General features: G+C 40.3%; 1 protein-coding gene and 1 pseudogene across 4 annotated transcripts; one reads left to right on the forward strand and one right to left on the reverse strand.

The window, feature by feature from the left end:
- LRRC42 (leucine rich repeat containing 42) lies at nt 1–25455 on the forward strand. Of its 4 annotated transcripts, none has more exons than XM_070405188.1 (8): nt 1–203; nt 5720–6206; nt 16957–17088; nt 18271–18389; nt 19886–19974; nt 20143–20256; nt 23535–23619; nt 24945–25455. In XM_070405188.1, the coding sequence occupies exons 2-8, from the start codon at nt 5734–5736 to the stop codon at nt 25217–25219; spliced, it is 1287 nt and encodes a 428-aa protein (XP_070261289.1). In that variant the 5' UTR covers nt 1–203; nt 5720–5733; the 3' UTR covers nt 25220–25455. The 4 variants fall into 4 exon arrangements, with proteins under 4 accessions (XP_070261289.1, XP_070261288.1, XP_070261290.1 ...); XM_070405187.1 differs by lacking the exon at nt 1–203 and adding an exon at nt 481–4071; XM_070405189.1 differs by lacking the exon at nt 1–203 and adding an exon at nt 481–1446.
- On the reverse strand, nt 9644–10817 carry LOC139001807 (protein FRG1 pseudogene; annotated as a pseudogene).

Raw genomic sequence — 25455 nt, forward strand, 5'->3', positions numbered from 1 at the left:
CAGCCTACCCCTCGCCCCTGTCAGCCCCGCGGTCCCACGGCGCTAGGTCGCCCCCAGCCCCTTCCCTCCTCCCATCTTTTCTCTGTCCCACCCTCCGGAGCTTTGTGCCCGGGGAGCCGAGCCGCTTCCTCGCTCTGCCACGCCGCGGGAGGAGGGAGCTGCCACCGACGAACTGCAGCTCGCTGCCCCGGGCAGGGGCACAGGTAGGTGGCGGCCGCGGGCTGGGCGGCTCACGGAGCCCTGGGCCGCGAGTGGGGGCGGGGGCGAGGTGTGAGGGAGGGGCGGGTGGGGGAGGGGAAGGCCGGGGGGGATGCGGTTGGGGTGTGGTTCGGTGAAAGGTGTGAAGATGAGGATATAGGGGGTGTGGAAGATGGGTTTAAGGGTGAGGTAGTGGTGCTGCGGTTGGGTATGGGGGCGTGTGAGAATCGGGGTTCGGGGCGGGGTGGGAGAAGGGAACCGGATTTTTTGGGGGTGGATTCGGGGAGGGGCATGCGTGGGAATTTAGAGAAATGGGGAGTTGCAGTGCTGGGAAAGGGGCTTTGAGGAGTGCGAGGAGGAAAGGATCTAGGTTGAAGCAGGAGAAAGGGTGGGGTCTTGAGGGTAGGGAAGAAAGAAGTTGGGGCTGTGGATTGTGAAGTTGAGCCTATGAGGCCTGAAGGAAGGGGATTTTGAAGGTTGAAGACAGGACAAGGAAAGAGATGGAGAGGTTTGGATCCTAGGAGAGGGAATCCGAGAGGGGGAGGAAGGGAAGGATAGGTGGTAATGGACGGAATAGATGGTGCCTGGGGGTGAGAGTGGGTGGAATGACGTGGGGAGTAAGAGGGAGGCCGGGTGGTGGTGGGATTGGGTCTGGGGCCCCAGAGCCCAATTTCAGAAGGGCCAGGTTTTTACAGCGGTTCTCAACCTGTGGGTCGCGACCCCTCTGGGAGTTGAACGACCCTTTCACAGGGGCCGCCTAAGACCATCGGAAAACACATATATAATTACATATTGTTTTTGTGATTCATCACTATGCTTTAATTATGTTCAATTTGTAACAATGACATTGGGGGTCACCACAACATGAGGAACTGTATTAAAGGGTCGCGGCATTAGGAAGGTTGAGAACCACTGGATTAGAAGGCCATAAGGTTTCAGAGGTGTGGGCAGAGGAGCTGAGAGTGGGCGAAGGAAAGAGGGTTTGGGATTTTTCCTGGAGAAACTGGATTTTGTGTGAGAAGCTCTAAAGTTAGCGGGTAGGAAAACTAAACTTTAAGTCTCCAGATGTGGGAGAGGTTGGTGTGTTCCTGGAGCACACTAGGGAGCAGGGTATGGTGCTGTCCTCGGGAGCTTGGGAGAGGAAAGGGTATGGGCGAGAAGGCAGGTAGGAAAATGCAAGTTACAGGGGAAAAGAAGAGTGAGAGGAACTGAAAATTGAATAATGGTGGCTGACACAGAACAGTGAAGGTAAGCTTGTCAGTTGCTTATTCATGGCTTGGAACTAGTTTCTGTTCAGGTTTTTATGTTGGAAATTTTCTCAAGAATTCTGCATTTTCAAATTAACCAAGGGTGTCTGCAGCCTGGGGATGAAGGCCGTGAGTTGACAGATGTTTTCCTGGTGTGTGGATGTGGGTCATTTCTGCCCTGGCAGAAGGAAGAAGGGAGGCCTCAGTGTAGCTCTCTTTCCTGGCTCTGTTCCCACCAACTCTTTCCTCAAATGTCCACTGTTTTGTGTGTGTGTGTGTGTTTTAAGTCTCCTCCCTGTCCCTCCATCCTCCCAGCTTGAGCCAGTGAATACCAGAGGAATCAAACAGGTGGGTGAGATTAATTTTTAACATACTGTTTTATCCTTATGTCATATTTTTATTCTTGAGAGACTGCATCATGCAGTGGAAAGAGCTTGAATTTTGGAGTATTACAGCCTTGAGGTTTAATGCTGGCTCTGTCACCTATTAGTTGTGTATTTTAAGTAAGTTACGTTACTTCTCTGGGCCTCTTCATCTGTTAAATGGCAGTCTTGACCTCATAAAATTGTTGAAGATTCCATGAGATCATTTAATGTAGTACCTAGCATAGTGCTTGACAACTGGCAGATGCTTAATAAATGGTAGCTATCATACCTACTATCATTATCATCATAGTCTTCCCTAGGATTTATTATGATGGGGGTTGTTAACTTACTTTACCTACTAAAGTTAGGTGTTTTCTTCTCCTTCTCTTCAAATTAGATATCCATAGACTCAGATCACAAATTTAATCCTATTGCCTCCTACCCCCCCAACTTTCCAACCCCCCCACTTGACATGAGAAGAAGGCATTTCCTTATTCTCATGCTTCCTGCTTGGTAAACTGGCTTCAGGTTCTAAAAAAACTATCATGTTTAGTTATCAGTTCTTTTATTTTGCCTCTGATTCAAAGAGGCTGCAGAGAACTGAGTTATTAATGTAGTAAGGTTATATTTTACTCATTGGATGAAATGACATGTGGCGTGGTATTGGTTCATTTATGGTGGCCAAATGCTAGAACATGCACTGTTGTGATATTTTTCTACAATGTTGTATGTGTTACAAAAATGCCTCTCTGTAGGAGGCTGGGAAATTAATAGAATGGCCCTGTTACTCTGTTGATCTAATATAAAAGATAGCTAATGCAGATCTACACTGGACATTGTTATCCTTACAGATACTGATTATTTTAATTTTCCAGTTTCTGTGGGTTTTGCCATGGTATGTCCCCTGAGGAGACCCATTCATAATAGACCACCCTGTACATCAGCCAGGTGGAAAAAAGAAACAAGTACAGAAGCTTTGTGTGGAGTTCTCTTGCCTTCATGGTTTATTATCTTGAAAGGTTTAAATACAAAAGGTTGTGATTTTTAGATCATTTTATAGTACCTCACAGATTCTCAGGAAGCTCCTTATTGGGAGAATGCAAGTTGCAGAGATTCAGTAGTAGAAATCAAAGCTCAGCAGGATACCTGGAACCAAGATGAGTTCCTCAAGTGCCATAGTTGAAGAATAGAGAGGCCTTGGGGTTTCTGGACAGATGATATGGGTTTACTCTTTAGGAAATTTTGGATCTCTTTTCATTATTTAGGAAGACAACTAGCATTTGATGAGTATTTTAAGGGTAAAATATAGCCATAACTATGCTCTTTTTTTGAAAATGATCTCTGGAAGCAGAAGCTGCCAGGATTTGGGGCAGCCTGGGTAAACATCCTTACTCCTGTCCCAAGCTGCTGTGCCCCCTGCTGGATAGAATCAGACTTTTCTGATTTTCACCCAAAGTACTCCATTCCCGCATTTGTCCATTCTACTCCAAAGTTTGTGGAAGGCACTATTGGGGGTGAAGATTATGGGTAGTACAGATGGGCAGACTCTGTTTCTTTGTCAAGGAGCTTATAGTGTGCTGAGCCATTGTAATATATTATCTTCCATTGAATTTGCCTTTCTATTAAAATCAAATCATTTCTTTTTAGGACTGTACCTGCTGTCTACTTTCTGATCTTCAGGTAGAGTAGGACTCTGAATGTCCAATCATAGAGATAAAGACCAAAGGGTCTGCTTTATCTCCTCATCAAGATTAAAGTCTGTGAGGTTGAAGGAACCAGATGTTTACTTCTACTGGAAGAAGACCTTAGAATAAGTGAGGCATCTCCTTAGTAGCAAGCTGAACACCAGCAAGACTATGAGTTATAAGAGCCTGCACTGTTATAGGAGGCTTTTGTTTTTTTCTGGTTTGTAGATCCTCCTCCCCCCTTCCCCCCCCCCCCCCCCCCGCCCCCGCCCTCGTAGTACCAGTAGCAATATACTCCCATCATTTGCTTTGCTTCTACCACCTGCAGAAGGAAGGGTCTGGCAAGTGGGGGAGGAGCTGCAGCTGTTGCCTGGAAGAGGAGCTGGCTCCTAGCAACAGTATCAGCAGGCCCTGAAGCTCAGAGCACTAAGCCTGTCCCTTTGAGGTCTCACTCTTCATCTCAGCAAATATCTGTTGAGGGCTTACTCAGCACCAGGCGCTACGTTGGGCCTGGGAATGAAAAACAAATCAAATAAGTGCCTTGCCTTCAAAGAGCTCACAACTCTGGGAACATTGGTAAGAGAGGAGACAGAGTACATGGTGCTAAGTATTATGTAGAAGGAGCCATTGGTGCTTTGGGAAAAACCAGACAGGCACTGGTACAGGGGTTAGGGAAGGTTTCCCAGGAGAGGGATGGTGGTGGTAATGATGAGTAGGAATTAGCTAAGTCAGGGAAGCAGAGAAGGGTATTCCAGCCCAAGGGAGCCAAATGGGCAAAGGCCAGTGGGAAAAGAGCCCAGCCAGTTTACCTGGTGGGTGGTATTGCCTAGTCAGAGTAGAGCAAAAGGAAAAGGGTGAGGCTCTTAGCCTAAGCAAGGCACTCTTTTCTGATGTGTTTTACGCACATAATTATCCTTGGGAGAAACATGGATTGTACTGATGCCCACAAACAGGATCAACTGTTTGATCTTCAGAGAGTCAGCATTTTTGATCACTGACTTGTTTGCTGACACTTTTAAGTGTCATCATAGCTACATCCTAGCCCTGCATCAATGCAGAAAAAGCTGGGTGGGTTCACTTTAAAAGTCAATGAAAGTCTTTCAGAGATAATAGCAGCTTTTTGAATTTCTTGTACTAGTTGTTGTAGAAATGATAATCAAATACTTTCCTTTAACATAGCAATTTCTTGTGTATTTGGAAATCTCACAGTTCCTCAGGAAAACAAGTATTTATTCCAGTTAGTGCTTCCATACAAAATATAACCATGTGATCACATAAATACCCAACTGTTTTTAATATTTCATCTTACCTCAAAAGTGCCCTAAAAGTATCTTAATAAAAGTGATGCTTCCAAGGGTTAGAATAGCTTTTATTTAGCTCTTGTGACGGAGGTCTTCATTTGTAAATCCAATACAAACCCTATTGCTTGTGGTCTGTGTAAGGTTTAGCAAATGAGTAAACTGCAGTTCTGCAAATACCTTCTTAGGGCCTGTGACATGCCAGAGCACTTTGTTAGGAAGTCTGGCTGAATTAAACATGGTCCCTCCTCTCAAGGGGCTCAAACCAGCTGAACACAGGCCCAGAAACAAATCAGTAGCAGAGCAGTGAGCCAAGTACAACAAAGAAGTGTGAGGAAGGTACCATGGTAGCAAGGGAATTTTTCATTTCTAGTCTTTGTTTTATATATATATATATGGTTTAAAAATAATAGAAATAATAAATTCCAAATGTACTATTTGTAACTTTCAAATCAATAAAAATTTTATAATAGTAATGGCTGCATAACATTCCATGGTATGGATGTATCATAATTTATTTAATAACACTCCTGTTTTTGGACATTTAGGTTGTTTCCCATTGTTTTGCTAATATCAACTGCTGCCATGACTTACTTTGTCGATGATTCTTTGCCCACTTCTGCATTAAACTTCCTGAGGGTAAATTTTAAAAATGACATACTGGTATGAATTGGATTCTGAAAGATGAATAGAAGATCACCAGATAGACAAGAAAAGGGGGAGGGTAGGAAAGGGCATTCCAGGTAGAGGTAATAGAAGCGATCTCCAGTGCCAAAGTTCATAGGCAACTGGTAAGCTTCATTTTCCCAAACCAGCCACAGGGCCTGCCTGGTAGGCTCATAAAACTCTGGGCACAGCAAGATGAAGTTACATGTTACAAATGGCATTTTAATTGGATTTGCTTCCCTTGTGCCTTGCTTTTGCAGTTGCAAGCAAGGCAATGTCTTACTACCTCAACTCAGAAAACCACCTGGACCCAGGGCCCATCTATGTGCGAGAGAATGGGCAGCTGCACATGGTCAATCTGGCATTGGATGGCGTCAGGAGTAGCCTGCAGAAGCCAAGGCCTTTCAGACTGTTTCCCAAAGGCTTTTCTGTGGAGCTTTGCATGAACAGGGAAGATGATACTGCACAGAAAGAGAAGACCGATCATTTCATCTTCACATACACTCGGGAGGGGAACCTCCGGTACTCTGCCAAATCCCTCTTCAGCTTGGTCCTGGGCTTCATCTCCGACAATGTTGATCACATTGATTCCCTTATTGGCTTTCCTGAGCAGATTGCTGAAAAGCTATTCTCTGCTGCTGAAGCCAGACAGAAATTCACAGAGCCTGGTGCAGGGCTAAGAGCTTTACAGAAATTCACAGAGGCCTATGGAAGTCTGGTGCTTTGCTCCCTGTGTTTGAGAAACAGGTGGGTATTCTGATTAGGAAATTGAATGTTTTATTGGGTGTGTTAATTGTGTCAAGCTCTGGGGCTTTAGTAGGTTTGGAGGCTTCCCCCATCAAATAAAACTTTAGTTTAGAACTTCCAGACAAAGAGGTGCACCATTTTGAGAAAAATCACTGTCTTCCACCCTCACTCTCACAGACAACGCTTAGCTTTATTTTGAAAACACTTTACAAGGATTAGTTGATTGCCACAGCTCCATTAGGTAGAAAATACTTTTCTATCAACTTTTCTCGTAAGAGAAAATTGCAAAGACAAGATGTGATCTGTTTCTTGGTATGCTTTGGGGATGTGAACATTAGCAAGCAGAGTTCTCCGCCCTGTTCCAGTTTTCAGACTACTAGGTCTTGAGCATTAGATGAAAAGAAACTTGAAAAGAATGACTGATTAAAATTTCAAGTATCCTAAAATTTGAAAATTTTCAAATAAGGTCCAAACACTAACACAAAGGGCTGTCTTTTCCTAACAAAGCAGATATATTTTCTTGTAACTTGCATTTGCTCATATACTTCTTTTTACTTACAGTTTTTATTCCACCATCATGTAAAATGACTTTCAAAGCATCTACGAATTTTTTAAAAACTTTAAAAAAATGTACACAGAAAAGAATTTAAAACAAACACAAAAAAGTAGAAAGGCAAACATAAGCCTTCCTCTCATCTCCTCTTTCCTCTTTCCAGAGGCCCCTACTATTATCAATTTCTTTTATATCATTCTAGAGATATTCTGTACATATACATGCATATACAGTTCCCTTTGTCATACAAATGGCAACACACTGCTTACATTGTGTGTACCTTGCTTCACATATTTTGAAAATTATTTACCATCAATACTTACAGGTTTTTTAAATAGCTGTATAGTATACCACTATATGAACTTTTTTGTGATAATGTGAAAGGCAGTTTCTATTAAGATGCATAGTCAATATGATCATTAAGACTTTGGCTGGGTAGCTCAGTTGGCTAGAGCATTATCCCGGTACACCAAGTTGTGGATTTCATCCCCAGTCAGGGCACATACAAGAATCAACCAATGAATACATAAATAAGTGGAACAACAAATCGATCTCTCCCTCTCCCTCTCCCTCCCTCTCTCCCTCTTCCCCTCTCTCCTCTCTCCCTCTATCCCTCTCTCCCTCTCCCCCTCTCCCCCTCTCTCCCTCTCTCCTTCTCCGTCTTCCCTCCCTATCCTCTCTCCCTCCCTTCCCCTTTCTCTCTCAAATCAATTTAAAAAAATATATGATCGTTAAAACAAGGCTAAACAGAAAGTATGTACTAAAAGAGAAAGTCATTCCAGAAAGCATAAGTTAAGCTCATATTGCTTGGGAAAATAAAGAAGCAATCTTTATTTAATCAGCTCATAGAATTAATATTTTTACCCCAGACCAAATATTGTATTTTAAAAAGAAAAGACATAAACAGATGCAGGAAAAAAACAACTGTGGACTCATGAGGTACAGACACCTTATGAAAGCTCTGTCTTTGTGCTGTGGTCTCAGTCACGGCTGAACCTGGGGCTGCTGCCAGTGGAAAGGAAAAAATTACCTTTTCTAAATGAAAAAGTCAGGCAGTATTTCATTGCAGCTCATACATTTTAAATACATTTTACTTCTTTATTTTTTATTCCAAGTTATTTGTTTATTGTAGAAAATTTTGAACAATGAAAAATAGAATTATGATGTATACCTCATTTTAAAATTATTTTATAAAGGCAATACATACTATTTGTGAAATACATAAAACTGTAATATTAAAAAATTAATAGTCTCACCATTCATGGTAATCACTTTCAAATATATATCTTTATACATTTGGGGATATACCCTAATCTACAACTAGTATTCTGGTTTTTTATCTACTTACTATTATGGCCTAAGTATTTGTCATGATAGTGAAAATGCTTTTTATCCATTTGTGATGTCTGTTTATTGTTCCAGTGGTCAGATTGGATGAGAATAGTACTTTTATTCATGTTTAATGAGAGCATAAATTAGTGTAACATTTCTGAAAAGCAGCTTAGCAATATGTATCAAGAGCCTTAAAAAACACCCATAACATTTGCTAGTCCATTAATTCCATTTACTAAGAATCTGTTCTAATTTCTAATATAATAATTGCATATAGGAACAAATGTTTTTACATAAGAGTATTCATTATAGTAGTAGATGTAATAGTGAAACCTGACTATTCAACAAGAGGAAATTAGTTAAGCAAATTAATAGTAAATTCATATGATATATAACTATTAAGATAATATTTAAAGAGCATTTAAAATTATGTGGTGAAGTGCTCATTATATGCTAAATGAAAAAATAAGAATTGAAGTTATATTTATAATCTCAGTTTGTTTTTTAAAATAAGAATTTTTATATGTATTGCATATATAGAAAGATAAAAGAAACCCACTGAAATATAATCTAGATAGTGGGATTGAAACTGGGTTTTAATTTTCTTTCTTTATTTTCTTTATTGATTAAGGTATTACATATGTGTCCTTATTCCCCCATTGCCCTCCCACTTCCCCGCTCATGCCCTCACCCCCCCCCAATGTTTAATTTTCTTTTTAATTTTTCATATTTTCTTAATTTTTTCTCCAAGGAGGATGTGCTATTTTTATAATCAGAAAAATATAAGAAACATTTTTTAACAATCTTTTGGCTCAGATTTTAATTCCAAACTTTGCTGTCCTTTTCAGATATAAGAGTAAGATTTCCAACTGTGATCAAAAAACTTCCCTTCTCCTTTTGAATTCCCCCACCCCAAAAATAGGAACAGGGCAAGAAATTTGGGTTTGCATTTGCAATCCAAGGCTGAAGCTGCAGCAGCAAAGGTATTACCAGCACAAAAGGGTTCAGGCAAAGGGAAAGAGCTTGGGAAATAATTGAAAATAAGATAATTGGGTAGGTGCAGGGCTTGCTGTCTTGGGATTGAGTGACAAAGCTGCCTGCCAGAAGGAGAAGCTAGTGTCTTTGCAACTGGGTTCCAACCCTATAGAACTGTCCTCCCTGTGTTGAAACCCCAGTGATTTTTAATCCCACTGGTGGTCACATGGAGGCAAGCATGTTTTCCTTAAAATATCACCCTGTGTAACTGAAGTAAATATTAGTAGCTACCATTTAATAAAGGCCTTAATAATCCTGAAAAGAAGTAATTATCAGCCCCATTTTCTAGCTGGAGAAGTTGAGGCTCAGAGAGGTTAAGTACCTTTCTCACAATCACAAAAGTAATTAGGGTTGTTAGAATCCAAACTCAGGTACATCTGACTCTAAAATATGTCTGTGCTTGTTCTATTGCTTCTCCACTCACTGTTCTGAACTTTTTTTTTTCTTGTGTAAAAACACTTCCACTGATTATTTTATTCAGAAAAACAAACAAACAAGACAGAGACAAAAACCCTGGTCATTTGCAGTATCTGTCAGCTTTCAATTTGGCTCTCCTGTCCAGAAGTGTTTCATGCAAAAATCCATCTTTCTGGGCCTTTTAAAGAATTTTACTGCCTTCTTTGCTTATTTTAAGTTTCTGGTCTTGGAAGCTCTGAAATTTCTTTACATAATTGATTTCACACTGTTTAACATTTCCTTTGTCTTCCTCTGGGATGTCATCTTTTTTCTTAGTTTCTCTTTCAGCACAGGATCTAATCTTTATCATTTCTTCTCCTGCTGTTTTACTTTTTGCTTCTGTATTGCCTGCTTCATTGCATCTGATAAAGCAGCTATTTGAGGCCAATAAAGCCATTTTCCCATCTTGAAAGACTGGTTCCCATTGTTCTCTTGGTCCAATAGCATCTGAACGCCCAACAAGAAGTCCATCTGAATTTATACCAAGGTATTTTCCATAGCCAGATTTTAGGGCACTTCCGGAATCAGACAGTTTGACAGCTATAAACTGCTCCGGGGACTAGGGCCTTCATCCACTTCTTTATGTGGAGTTCCCAGTGTAAAAAGTCCATTGTCAAGTACATGTATGTAGGTTCCCTTATCCATTTCAATAGCTATGGTTCCTGAAATTTCACCAAAGTTTGTTACTGTCCACCAGATCCCAACAATATCAAGTTGGGTTTCTTCATCATCTTCTCTTTTTCTCTTCTTCTCTTTGCTCTTTTTCTTCTTACTCTTGGCCTTGGTTCCCTTCAGCACAAGCTTGGTGGACTTGACGTAGGAGTATTTGGCCATGGTTCTGGTGACGCTTCTCTTTTTCACACATCTTAACCATACTCAGTCTATCCATGATCATGGTGTAGTTCTCTATTTATTCAAGCCCTCGTTTATCTCTTTCAAAAACTTTATATATTTTTTCTTCATAAAATCTTGCATTTTTGTTGTTCTTGTCAAGTGTTCCTAATCCTACCCCTCCTGTCCAATTTCGCTCCAGTGCCTACCAGTACTAAGGGATAGAAAAAACTGATTGAACTTATGCCCAGTAGCTTGCTAACTCTCCATGTTCCAAACTCCTCTGACTAATTTTTTTTCTTTTTTCAAATTTCTTTTTTTTTTTTATTTTTTTATTTTTTTCACACGAAGAGAACTACTCGTCTTTAATTAAAAAATCTAAACAGGGCAGGGCTGAAAATTTGGAAAGGGGCTGGAGCTGGAGCCACCATTTTCAAATTTCTTTTTAGTTCTTTTATTTCAAGAAAAATTATTTTAAATATAATAATGTTACATGCAGTAAATCTTAATATTTCAAGAAAAACGATCTTAAATATAATGTTACATGCAATAAATGCCAATTATTCAAAAAATGATCTTATATAATAATATTACATGCAATAAACATTATTATTTCAAGAAAAAAAGAATTTTAAGTATAATATTCCCAAAACTGTATTAACATAGTATGATATAATAAAAGTTGTAGGAAATATTAACAATTTGCAAATAACAGGATTACTTCTATATTCTGGAATTTTTTTTCCCCTCTGTCTCTATTTTTGTTCATTAGTTTATGTTGTTCATTATATTCCACAAATGAGTGAGATCATATGATATTTATCTTTCTCCAACTGGCTTATTTCACTTAGCATGATGCTTTTAAAGTCTATTTTGCCGGATATGAGTATTGCTACTCCATATTTTTTTTCTTTTCCATTGTCATGGAACATTTTTTTCCATCCCTTCACTTTCATCCTATGTGTGTCTTTTGTTTTGAGATGGGTTTCTTGTAGACAGCATATAGTTGGGTCATGTTTTTGTATCCATTCAGCTACCCTACACCTTTTGATTAGAGCATTTAATCCATTTACATTTAGGGTTATTATTGAGAGGTACTTATTTATAGTCATTTTAATTCTGTATGGCTAGGTTTCTCTCTTCTTTACAGCAATCCCTTTAGCTCAGTGATTCCCAAAGTGGGCGCTACTGCCCCCTGGTGGGCGCTGCAGCGATCCAGGGGGGCGGTGATGGCCACAGGTGCATTTGTTTTAACTTTTTTTGTATTACCTTTCTATTCTGAGTTCAATAAATAGTTTCATAATTTCAAACTTCAATGTTTCTAATTTACACCTTTCTTTACTATATTTTACGAAAAAGGTAGAAACATTAATACATATATCTTTCTGTTTAATTGCTATTAAAATTTTTAAAAAATTAATTTTTTCTGGAAAGGGGGCGGTAGGCCAAATAAGTTTGGGAACCACTGCTTTAGCATTTCTTATAATGCTGGCTTGGTGGTGATGAACTCCTTTAGCCTTATTTTTGTCTGGGAAGCTCTTTATTTGACCATATTTTGAATGATAGACTTGCTGGATTTGGTAATTTTGGTCTCAGATCCTTGCTTTCCATTACCTTGAGTACTTCATGCCATTCTCTTCTGGCCTGTAGAGTTTCTGATGAGAAATCAGGTGTCAGCCTTATGGGAACTCCTTTGTGGGTAACAGTTTTCTTTTCTCTTGCTGCCTTTAAGATTCTCTCTTTGTCTTTAATTTTTGGCATTTTAATTATGATGTGTCTGGGAATGGGTCTGTTTGGGTTCTTCTTGCTTGGGGTTCTCTGTGCCTCTGGAACTTGTGTGACTTTTCCCTTTACTGGTTAGGGAAGTTTTCTACCATTATTTCTTCAAACACCTCTATTCCTTTCTCCCTTTCTGCCTCTTCTAGCACACCTACTATTTTAATATTGTTACGTTTCACATTGTCCCACAGCTCCCTTAAGCTGTCTCTGTTTTTTGTTTTTTTTTTAAATATATTTTTATTGATTTTTTACAGAGAGGAAGGGAGAGAAATAGAGAGTTAGAAACATCGAATCAGCTGCCTCCTGCACAGCTCCCACTGGGGATGTGCCCGCAACCCAAGTACATGCCCTTGACCGGAATCGAACCCGGGACCCTTCAGTCCGCAGGCCGACGCTCTATCCACTGAGCCAAACCGGTTTTGGCTGTCTCTGTTTTTTAATTGTTTTTTCTTTTTGGTTCTCTAATTGAGTGATATTTTCAACTCTGTCTTCTAATCCACCGATTCGATCCTCAGCTTCCCCTAATCTGCTGTGTATTCCTTCCAATGTGTTCTTTGTCTTGTCATTCTTTATCTTAGACTGTTCTTTTTTCATGGTTACTATATCTTTTTTCATACTGTTGAGCATTTTTAACATCTTTACTCTGAACTCTGTTTCAGATAAATTTCTTATCTCTGCTTCATTTATCTCTTCTTCTGGAGAATTCCCTAGTTCTTTTATTTGGGGGTTGTTTCTTTGTTTCCTAATTTTGGTTGTCTGTTTGGGTTTGTGACTATGTATTAGGTAGATCCTCTACACCTCTCAATCTCTAGTGCAGGACAGTGTTAAAGGCTGTTTCTGACTAATTGGATCAGGCAAAGACTCAAAGCTTCCAGAGACAGTCTCTGTCTACAGACTAATAGGATTCTGACTTGAATTGCCCCCAGGCAGTCATCCTCAGGTGTGGAGAGAGTTTTTTCAACAGGGTGGGCAGTTGCTTCTTCCTGGAGGCTAATTGTTAGTTTTAATCTCTTAAGTGGCCTCAGTGTGTGTCAACTGTCTTTCCTCCAGTCAAGGCAGATGTCTATGTGGGAAAGATGTCCTCCACTGTGTGAGGAAATGACTCAGCCTAGGAAACTTGGGGTGTCTGCCTTCTGAGCTCTATCCCCCGAGTCCCCAGTCCTGGGTTCTGCTCTCACAGCTCCAGTCCACTTCACCCTCCCTCTGCCAGAGCATAAGGTGGGTGGCTCCACTGGGAATTTTTGTGCATTGGCCCTTTACGAGCGTGCCTGAACTTTCAGCTGCCACTCCCTGGCAGACAGCACCTCACTGCTTTTCACAGCTAGATACTATGTGGTTACCCTCCTCAGTTTGGTGCTCTCTACTGGGGAGCTCAGCTTCGGGATTAGATCTCAGAGTTCTCAGTGGCTCCCCTCCACAGCTGAGATAGCTCTCCGGGACTTCAGTTGCTGTCTGTAGGTGCCTGGCCAGCCCATTCGCCCCTCCTACCAGTCTCTATGCTGTCTCCATCTTCGGTCCTTGGGTATCAGGGTTCTCTCCTGTGAGTTTTCCATTGATTATTCAGGAAGCCTTTCTGTATTTCAGTTGTAATTCCAGCTTGTTCCTGGGAGCATGTCTGTGCAGCATCCTCCTATTCTGCCGCCATTTTTAATCTCTCCTGACTAATTTCTGACCATAGCCGCACCCATAGGTCCTACAGTACCGCATCCTTCTCACGGGACTGAAGGTGGCCCGACTCGCTGTTCTGAACTCTTTTTTTTTTTTTTTTTTTTTTTAAATATATTTTATTGATTTTTTACAGAGAAGAAGGGAGAGGGATAGAGAGTTAGAAACATCAATAAGAGAGATCGATCAGCTGCCTCCTGCATGCCCCCCACTGGGGATGTGCCCGCAACCAAGGTACATGCCCTTGACCGGAATCAAACCCGGGACCCTTCAGTCCGCAGGCTGACACTGTATCCACTGAGCCAAACCGGTTCGGCTGTTCTGAACTCTTGAAGTGGCAAATTGGAAGAGTAGTTTTGAGCAGGACCCTAGAACTTATGTTCTAGATCAGTGATTTTTTCAACCAGTGTGCCGCAAGAATTTTTAAAACATGCACTCCCTGACTATTTAGTCAACAGCACTGACTTCTTTTTTCCTCAGATGGTCAAATAAAAAAATTACAATAGCCAACACAACAATAGCCTTCTGGTGTGAATACCCTGTCTTGAACCATAAATATGTAGGTCATATAATAGATTTGCATCTTATTGGTCACATTACATAATCACATTGCTTCTGATTGGTTAATTCTTGGTACCAGAAATCCTTACATACAAGTACAGGCACCTGATTTTTTAAAGTCACTTTGGAGCAAAAGGGTAGGTAATAACTATCCTATCTAATAAAGAGGGAATATGGTAATTAACCCTCGTGCTGTCACAAAGATGGCGGTGCCCACAGCCAATAAGGAGGGAATATGTTAGTTGACTGCCCGCCCTCAAAGATGGCAGCGCCCACAGCCAATAAGAAGGGAATATGCTGTCAAACCGGTTTGGCTCAGTGGATAGAGCGTCGGCCTGCGGACTGAAGGGTCCCAGGTTCGATTCCGGTCAAGGGCATGTACCTTGATTGCGGGCACATCCCCAGTGGGAGGTGTGCAGGAAGCAGCTGGTCGATGTTTCTCTCTCATCGATGTTTCTAACTCTCTATCCCTCTCCCTTCCTCTCTGTAAAAAATCAATAAAATATATTTGGAAAAAAAAAAAGAAGAAAAGGGAATATGCTAATTGACTGCCTCACCCTCAAAGATGGCAGCGCCCAGAGCCAATAAGGAGGGGATATGCTAATTAACTGCCACACCCTCAAAGGTGGCGGTGCCCAGAGCCACAAGATGGCCGGCAGGGGAGGGCAGTTGTGGGCGATCAGGCCAGTAGGGGAGGGCAGTTGGGGGCGACCGGGCCGGCAGGGGAGCGATTAGGCGCCAATCGGGCTGGCAGGGGAGTGGTTAGGAAGTGATCAGGCTGGCAGGCAGGCAAGCAGTTGGGAGCCAACAGTCCTGGATTGTGAGAGGGATGTCCAAGGGGTCCCAGATTGGAGAGGGTGCAGGCTGGGCTGAGGAACACCTACCCCCGTGCATGAATTTCATGCAACGGGCCTCTAGTTATTATATTTTTGTAAATCAGTCAAAGTTATACCTATTTTCTTCTTAGATGGGCAAAAAATATATTTTTTGGTGTGCCACAGAATGTTAGCAATTAGTTTATGCGTGCCAAGAGATAAAAAAGGTTGAAAATTGCTGTTCTAGATAAACTTCTAGTAAGGTCTGTGGTTTTGCATGTTGGTTTCTTAGCTTTGGTTTTTGTAATGTTTGTTAATCAGATTATACATTGTTAGTCCTTCTCAGATGTGTTCCAGAATTACTAAAAATCTTTTGATTAATTGATCAAAGGATGTGTATTTTTCTTTCTCTGATTGCCAGTAATCCCCCAAATTCCCATTTACCCACTTCAGCTCTGTAATTGTAAAATGGGAAACAGCAGCTTTATTTATAGTGCAGTTAAAATACGTGTGAGGAAATAAGGCTCATTTGTGTACCCAGCTGAGCTCGGTCATCAGGCATCTTAGAGGGGGTATCAGTGCCCCAGGTCATCTGTACATGGCAGTCATGCCAGTGACAGCTTCAGTACATTTTTTGTTGGAAGTAGAAAGAAAAGAGACCTAACTTCCCTCGTACTGTCATTATTTCATCCTGTTTGTGGTGATTATGATCCTGCTGACAGAATAGAGATGTGAACACTTCTAAGTATAACCCCACTGGTCCTGGCATGCCATCCATCTCTCTGTGGAAACATCTAGACATCCATGAGGAAAATGGATCAGAAAGGCATGCTTTTGCCACAAGTTAGTTTCCCTGTTCTTTTAAGATCCTCTTCCTCTGTCACTCACACCTAATCCCTTTTCATGAAGGACTAGAAAGCAGGGTGGAGGCCGGAGCCTGGGATGTGGAGTGCCTTTTTGATCTCCTTTCCTCTTCAGGGGAGGCACCTCCCTGATACTTCCTGATAACAGTCTGGCAAGGTACTCCAGTGTAATTAACTTGGCTGTTGAGCTCACAGGTTTGTCTTAATAACCATCTAGATTAGAGTGAGTAGTCATGCTGCACTTACTTTTTGTAGTAAAGTTAGCTGGGTAACAGAGGCACAGTGGAGTGGGCAGTTACTCAAACTCGTGGAAAAGATAAAATGTGATCTGTCAAATATCTCTTTGGATGTGAAGATTAGAACCCAGTGTTCTTGGCCCTGTTCCAGTTTTTAAACCACTAAATATTGAGCATTAGATAAAAAGCAACCTTAAAGGAATAATTTATTAAAAATTTTGAGTATCCTACAGTTTGGAAATTCTCCGATAAGGTCCACAAACCACCAAAGTCTGTCTGTCGTCTAAAAAAGCAGATGTTTTCTCCTGTGACTGGTCTTTGCTCATATACTTTCATTTAAAGTTTTTATTCCACTGTCATGTAAAAAGACTTTCAATGTATTTACTAATGAAAAAAATTCAACCAGTGCCCACATAGTAATCAGTGAAGTCTGGTTATTACATAGTACTTTTTCCTGATGGAATGTTGGTTGTGCGGCATAAAGCCACAAATAGTAATTTTTTTATTTTTGTCTTTTTTTGTTTGTTTTCTTCTTGGTAATCTTTTTTTCTTTTTGTTCATCTTTTTGGTAATGTTTTTAAAGAAGGAAAAGAAAAACTGTTGATTCTTCTCCATACTCCACAGATATCTGGTGATTTCAGAAAAACTTGAGGAGATTAAGTCTTTCCGGGAGTTGACCTGCCTGGATCTTTCCTGTTGCAAGCTTGGAGATGAACATGAACTCCTAGAACATCTCACCAATGAGGCCCTATCTAGGTATTACCACCATTTGCAGATGAATTGTTTTATTATTTTTTAGAAAGGATGATCCAATAGGATCATCTTCAAGAATACCGATTACCTCCCAAGTCTGTTTATTTGCTAAGTTTTTTCGTAAACTTTTTCAATTTCCATTTACTTGATAGGAGCAATATAGATTAGATAACTCTTTTGAAAGTAAGTCAGTTATTTCATTTTTCTAAATAACCTTTAACATGTAGTACTTGAAGCTACCTGGGCTGAAAAATTATTTTTTCCTTTATTTGTCTAGTCCTAGTTTAATCTAGCAAGAGATGAGAAATCATACAATTTTCCAAAGTCATCATTTTCTATTTTAACTATCAATGAACTATAAATTATTTAAAAAGTCAACTATTAAAGACAGCCAAATACATCTTTTTCAAGAACCATAATTTAAAGAAATCACCCAGTTCATACCATTCACAAATAATTAGATTGATCTCAGTCTGACTGGCAGACAGGAGGCCGAATGGATTTCTTTGTGGTTTCATAAACACCCAGAGGGATAGCAGCGTTACAAACCTGGCTCTAACCCACTTGCTGGGGCCTTCCTAGGACAGACACCTACATACTGCTCTGTGCAAAGGTATTTTTGTGTGAGGTTAGTAGAAGTTCAGGTTTCCTCTTGTGCATGGACACTGAAGCACATTAATACACCAGTGTCAGTTTAGCTGGATGGACTGGGTTATAGGTATACCTTAAAAACTCAATCTGAAAATCTGCATTTATAAAGCTAGTTAAACTTAGAGGATTGTTTGTTTTGCCAAAAGAATTCTCAAAGGAGTTCTTTAGCGGACTTTCCTGACATTTAGAGTATTTTTGGTTCCCATAGCATTTGTCAGGAATGCAGCTTTTGTGTTTAATAAGTGTATATTTATCTCCCTAATGAAGTCCATTTATCTCATTCCACCATATACCTCTAGTGCCTTCTGCCATCTGAGATTAATACTATATGACATTTTGATCCCTAACTTAACCCTCACTTAGTAACTGAAATAGCACCAAAAGATCTTTAGCTTCGTTGAATGCATTGAGTATGAAATAGCAGGGGGTAGAGGATATTTAATATTTTTAAATGAACTTTTATGAAAGTGTGTTACATACCTGGACTTTCTCAAACTCTCTTAAATAATTTATTTATGGACTTTGTTTTCCTAGTGTAACTCAACTCCACTTGAAGGATAATTGTTTATCTGATGCCGGGGTACGGAAAATGACAGCACCAGTTCGAGTGATGAAAAGAGGCCTTGAAAATCTAACATTATTAGACTTATCTTGTAAGTTTTATTAGAAGTTATAGATTATTAATGTTAAAAGATGGCCTTAGAGATCATCTAGTTCTTCCCTTCATTTTAGAAGTGATAAATTGAGGGGACTTTGTTAGGTGCCACAGCAAGTTAGTGATAGAGCAGGACTAAAGCCAAAGGCTCTTGACTTGTGGCTAAATACCTCTCCTGGCATGTTGGCACTTCTTTACAAGTAGGAAAAGCTCATATAGATTCATCCATGCCACTCACTGTGTACAGACAAGGCAGACTTTCATCATATTCGTAGCATCTATTTGGTTTATCTTTACTTTCTTTGAGTTGCTGACTCAGTGTCTCATCTAGGTCCTTTTTTGTTGTTGTTAATCCTTACTGGAGGATATTTTTTCCACTGATTTTTAGAGTTAAAGGAAGGAAAGGAGGGAAAGAGAGAGAGAAACATTGACATGAGAGAGACACATCGATTGGTTGCCTCCCACATGTGCCCCTACCTGGGCTGGGGAGCTGCATTCAAGGTACGTGCCCTTGACCTTTCAGTCTGCAGGCTGATGCTCTAACTACTGAGAAAAACCAGCCAGGGTAAAGTTTTTTGTTGTTTTTTTTTTTTTAATCAGTATTTGCTTGATGAAAATCTGAATGAATCCACAATTGCAATAACTTACTCAGGGTTATCCAGATACTGACACCAATGGTAGAAAGTTGATAGGGATCATTTACAGTTTAACTGAGCATCCTTTGAATGTATGGCAGGATAGTATGGTGTCAGAAAAATAGAGGGAGCAGGGTTTGAGGTCAGAGGACACTCCTTGCTCTGCTACTCTTATTATCGGCTGTGTGCCCTTGGACAAGTTATTTAACCTCTCTGAGCCTTGGTTTTGACTTCTGTAACATGAAGATAATAATGAATATCCTGCCTTCCTCCCACAAAAGTGTATTTATTCAACAAATATTTTTTTTGAGCATCTACAATGTGCCAGGAATTGTGCTTATGGCCTTGAGGGCTCAGTGCTAAATATAGGACTCTGATGTGAGAAAGTAATATGTAAGAAAGGCTTTGGGGGAAAAAGCAAATTAGGAAGAGTAATAATAATCTCTGTGTCAAAGTGCCTTTGAAAGTCTTCTTAAAACAAATCTTTTTACTTTGGAAGTGAAACAGCCATGAACAAAGTCTGACGAACCATTTTAATGCATGTTTATGTATGTTGTTTCCATATGGTTGTAAATTAAACCCTTTGGGATAATTACCTGGTTCATTTTTTTTTCTGCTAAACCCCCATCTCCTAAAAAGTTAGAGCTATAAAGGATCTTAAGGATCATCTGGTGTGCGACTCCTTCATATTACAGATAGAATAAAGATAAGATTCCTATATTTTATTTATTCTGAAAAGTTTGTTCACTCAATATTTTGCCACTCAATATTTTAACATTGTGTGGCCTTTTTTTCTGACCTTACTGTTGGCATTTTGGCAGTAAACTGTAACTGAATACTACCTGTTTTTGACATCTAGGTAACCCTGAGATCACAGATGCAGGAATTGGATACCTCTTTTCTTTTAGAAAACTAAACTGCTTAGATATCTCTGGGACAGGGCTCAAGGTAGGACTTTTACTCCCTTCTCTTATTTTTTCACACTCACAATTTGATATTTTGCTTCTGTTAATTGGAGTTTAGAAAAGGCTAGTATTTATGATGGTGCTTCTTTCCTACTGAAAACTAGTACTAATTGACCAGATGTGTGGGCTTCCTGTTGTCTTTCCCTACTAGGACATCAAAGCTGTCAAACACAAGCTCCAGACCCACATAGGCCTTGTCCACTCTAAAGTGCCTCTGAAGGAATTTGATCACAGTAACTGCAAGACCGAGGGCTGGGCTGACCAGGTACTGTATATCCCCCCCCCCCCCCCCCCCCCCGCCCCCACTCCCCGCACACACAGTTAATATGGCTTTTTATTTTAATTCTAAGTGTCTTATTCAACACTTTGAACGAACATTAATCCTTTGGTATTTCTTGGCTGAATTGTCATCTTTATGTCAAATCAGAGATACTGATGGCCTATAACTGACCCAGCTACTTAAGGAAAGGTATTAGATGCTAGTCCTTAAATCTCATGCTCTAGTCACTAGATTGTGCCTTATCCTTATTGGACCTAGGAGAAAATGTCATCTTACAAAGATTCCGAAAATAAGTGAATTCTGCCCTGCTAATGAAAAAAGCAGTATGACCCAGCTTCAGAAGGACAGATTCTCTTAGCAGTCTAGAAAGAGAGTAAGTCACACTAAGAACGATTCAAACCTGACTCCTCCTCTTCGGGGCACATTTCTTACATCTCAGAGCCTTAGTGAGGAATGGTCTTTTTTGTCCTCCTCTCACTGACTGTTCCCGTTTTTATCTTCTTGGTTGAACTTTACTTTGACTCAGTCTTGTCTTCTTGATGGTCTCCCCCAACTTGGTCAAGTACAGGCTTAAGTAGGAAGTCAGAGGTAACCAAGTATACAGCACCAGTAGATGCCTGCCTGCCTGTGGTTGGTGCCTTTCTCCTTCAAACACTTTAAACCAATGTTACTTGGTGTGGAGGCCTAGGGGGCTCCCCAGACTGTTTTGTTCTAGATTCCTCCTTGGCTCAAACTATAACCTGATGGTGGACCTATCCCAACTGTCTGATTGTAGTATCACCTCCCTATAGGTCAGTGGTTCTCAACCTTCTGGCCCTTTAAATACAGTTCCTCATGTTGTGACCCAACCATAAAATTATTTTCATTGCTACTTCATAACTGCAATGTTGCTACTGTTATGAATCGTAATGTAAATATCTGATATGCAGGATGGTCTTAGGCGACCCCTGTGAAAGGGTGGTTTGACCGCCAAAGGGGTCGCGACCCACAGGTTGAGAACCGCTGCTATAGGTCAACAGGGAAGGGGGTGCTGGTGAGTCCGAATTTCAGAAGCACTTTGAAGTTGGTCCAGAAAATGCATGCTGAAATAATTATCATAGTGCATTGCCAAACACAATTGTAGCACTGGATTAATCCTAGACATAGCCAGTAGTGGACTTGGGGCAGGTAAGTGTGGGATGGTCATGTAAAGGCTTGAGATAGTTTGGTAGCAGGTTGTCATGGTGGAAAGAGCATAGGCTATGGAGTCAAAGAAACCTGGATTTGGGGTCCTGGCTTGACAAGCCAGTAGGGATATGACAAGGCAACTTTGAGTCTCTGTTTCTTCATCTGTAAAATGCAGAAACCAGGACCTCTCTTGCAGAGCTTGGTAAGGGTGAAGTAAAATAAAGTAAAATACCTAGCAGCCTGCCTGGAAGTAAGCAAATTGGACTCTGCGGCTTCATGCCATGCAACCTCAGCCTGGCCCCTGTGGCTTGGCTGCAGAGCTTTATCTGTCTCTTGTTGATCCCTTATTAAAACTGTTTCAGGCTGACTCTGGGCTGCTCCTGCTTCATTCTCAGCAGGTGACATGGAAAAAATGAGGCTATCTGACAGGAGTCCCCTTCCTTCCCTATCTCTGTCTTAAATTTTCTCCATTTCTTCAACCATATTCTACTTTCCTCCTATCTAAGGGGAATAAGGATGCCACTTTTATTTCACTGATAAGCCTTTAGTTTTTCCTTTTTATCTTTCAGTTCTGTTCCTTACAACCACCAGCTTCCTCTGTGATATTTTACTAATAATTATTTCCCTCTACTACCCCACCACTGCATCTTCAGTCTCACCCTGTGTTGGCTGTTTGCTTTCTGTAAATAAACATACTTGAGCTACTCTTACTCTAATATGTTCCTCATCCCCCAACAGAACTGTGGATTGTTTTCTGTTATCTCTCCCACCTCCTCACTGTCTCCTCAGTTCTTAATCCTTTGTGATCTAGGTCTGGCCTCCATCCTCTACTGTTCTCTTAAAGGTAGCATGTGAGCTCATTTTCACCTGCCTTATCTTTTCTGCTTAGCTTTTTCTCTCATGACCTTTCTCTTAGCTCTCCCCTAACTTTTTCATTTCTGCCTCTAGCTCTTGCTGATTCCTCTTCTCTTCTCGGATACCTCCACTCACTCTCCTGGTGATCATAACTGTCCCGTGGGGATGATTCCACCTTCTCTCACACACTTGACCCATTCCTACATATCATCCATAAATCTCTACCTGGCACCTCAAATCCAGCTTGTCCAGAACCTGACTCATTTTCTTCTTCCCTGTCCCCAAACTCTTCTTATTGACATGCTTATTTCTTAGTGAAAGTGCTGTTTTCCCAGTTGCCCACTGAGTCACCAGATTCAGCCCATCCACCTTGGCATTCTCTTAGATCTGTCCACATTTCCCATAATCAGGAAAGTATCATAGAAGGGTTGACAACTGATAGTTATTGAGTGCTTTTTGTGTGCCAGACCCTTCATGTATGTTATCTCATTTAACAGATGAAGAAATTGAGATCAGAAATTAAATCACTTGCCAAGGGTCCCTTGGCTAGTAAGTAGTAGTGCTAACTCTGGAATTGTATTCTTAAACTGTGTCATACTGCCTCTGTGTCCTGAAAATGTTTTTCTTTATGATCATTTCATTGCATACCATGAAAAGTATTAAGTTTAGTTCTTGTTACTCATGGTATATGTGAAATAATCGTTTATTTATATAAAGTTTATACCTGGCCAGATTTCCAAAAGAATTTGTAGTAGCTTATAATAAAAATACATTTGTAATGGTTTTAAAAATGGCAGCTGATCATGAAGTGTCTTGAGAATATGGAAATGTGGGCATTTTACACACAAGAGTTTTGAGTTATACTGATGTATTTTAAGGCATGAGGGTGAGACTAGAAATGTGTGAATAGTAATGACTAAGGTTTCAAATTTTAGTATTTAGTTTAAGGATATGCAATTTATTTCTAGCTTGGAATAGAGATGAAAAGAGGGAGTGAGCATTGTGGATTTTTCCTAAGTCATGCAAATACACATATCTAACAGGTTTGTATTCTGACTGGCTCTTGCATTAAAACAGAAAATCCAGGCTTGACTTGATTCTTATTCTTATCACCAATCATCTGAAGTAAGATTACCGCAGGAGTTTGTGTTTATGGAAAGGGAACAAAGGGGAACAAGGAAGGTTTGAGATTAAAAGCTTGAGATTTTGTTCAGATTCAAATCTTTCCAAATGCATTTTAGATTGTTCTGCAGTGGGAGCGTGTGACTTCGGAAGCTGTGAAGCCACGAGATGCCTTGGAACCTCGAAAGGCAGCTCAGCACTTCTGTGAGAGATTCCCTTTTCTTTGGAATTCCTTTTCGCCCTTAGGTTTTTTGCACCCTTAAAGCAGTTAACTTGTTTTCACACAATGGGAAAATTAATTGTGATAGTGCCAACTTAATTAGATCACCAAGACTTGTGTTCTCAAATAGTTTAGAGCAGCAGTTGCCAATGGTGGTCCGCGGACCGCTGGTGGTCCGTGAGGTCCAAAAGGTTGGCAACCGCTGGTTTAGAGTACACTTTGAACACCAGTACAAGGAAAATAGCTTATTAAATGTATGTATGTATTTATATCCCATCTTGTTCCAAAAATGATTTGCATAGATAGATTACAGAGATTCAAAAGGAATTAAGTGTAGCCAAAAGGTAGAAGCAACTCAAGTGTTCATCAGTAGATTAATGGATAAACAAAATGTATTATTTACATACAGTGGAATATTATAATAAGCCTTAAAAGAGAAGGAAATTTTAACACATGCTATAACATGAAGACATTATGGTAAGTGAAATAAGCCAATCAGAAAAAGACAAATATTGTGTGATTCTTTCTATATGAGGCTTTTAGAATAGTCAAGTTCATAGAGACAGAGTGGAAGAGTGGTTGTCAGGAACTGGAGAGGGGTATTAGGGAGTTACTGTTTAAATAGGTATGGAGTTTCAGTTTTGCAAAATGAAACAGTTTAGTGTTAGATGGTGGTCGTGGTAGCACAGCAATGTGAATGCACTTAATGCCACATACTGTAAACTTAAAAATGGTTAAAATGGTGAATTTATTTATGTATATTTTACCATAACTTTTAAAAATGAGGCTAAGTGATAATATCGAAGTGAAGGGAAAATAAAGGTAACAAAACAAGAAGCTAGGGTATGCCAAAAAAGAAATACATAATGTCATATCGTTTGTTAGAGTTGTGCCATAAATTTGGCTCTTGGAAGACAGTCAAGTCCTGATTTTTAATAATAATAGCTAATATTTTTTAGCTTTTACTGTGTGCCAAGCCTTGTGCTGAGCACTCTATGTACATTATTTCATTTATCTTTATATCACCCTTATGAAATAGGTTTTATATCCCTACAAAGATGAGAAAACTGATCCTCAAGTCACTTGCCCAAGGTCTCTTATCCAGGAAGTGGCAGTGTACACGCCTTCAACCTGTGCTAGTGCATATACCACTATTACTTCATAGGGCACTCAAAAGGGAATAAAATTAATGCAAACATCTCCCTGTTTGGACCTATGTTGTTTTCTTTGGATCATCTTTCTAGACCTAGGCAGGCATTAGCATGCCAGCCTAGTAAACTCATCACCCTTCCTTTTGTCGCTCTTACAGATGGGAAGCGGGCTCAAACAGAAACCCCAGGGAAGTGTCCCCTGGCAGACACGCACATGAACTCTTCTGAGAAACTCCAGTTCTATAGAGAGAAAGCCCCAGACTGCCATGGGCCATTGTTGAAACTTGAAGCTGTCTCAAGCCAGGAGTCAAAGAAGAGCAAGAAGAGAGGTTTTGAGGAGCCAGAAAAGGAACAGAGTAACTCTTCACAGTCTTCAAAGCAGAAATATGTGTGTCTTGCTGTGGAAGACTGGGACTTGTTAAACTCCTATTGATTGGCAGATGAAAGTTGACCTCCCCCGCCCCCCCCCCTCCGCCCCATCTCTAATGTATGAGGAAAGGGGCTGATGTTTTCCTCTTTGTTTGAATTTACCTATGACATTAGCATAGCAAGCAGATATTTCTACTTTTGTGGTGGGGGAGGGGAATGCTATGGAAGTATGTAATAATTTCTAATGTATATTTTCAATACATAGTAATTTTTTCAAATAAACGTTTTTGCTCTCCTTAA

This window comes from Myotis yumanensis, unplaced genomic scaffold (assembly GCF_028538775.1).
Source record: "Myotis yumanensis isolate MYYU_CA2020_CCGP unplaced genomic scaffold, mMyoYum1.0.hap1 SCAF_2, whole genome shotgun sequence".
Classification (NCBI taxonomy): Eukaryota; Metazoa; Chordata; class Mammalia; order Chiroptera; family Vespertilionidae; genus Myotis; species Myotis yumanensis.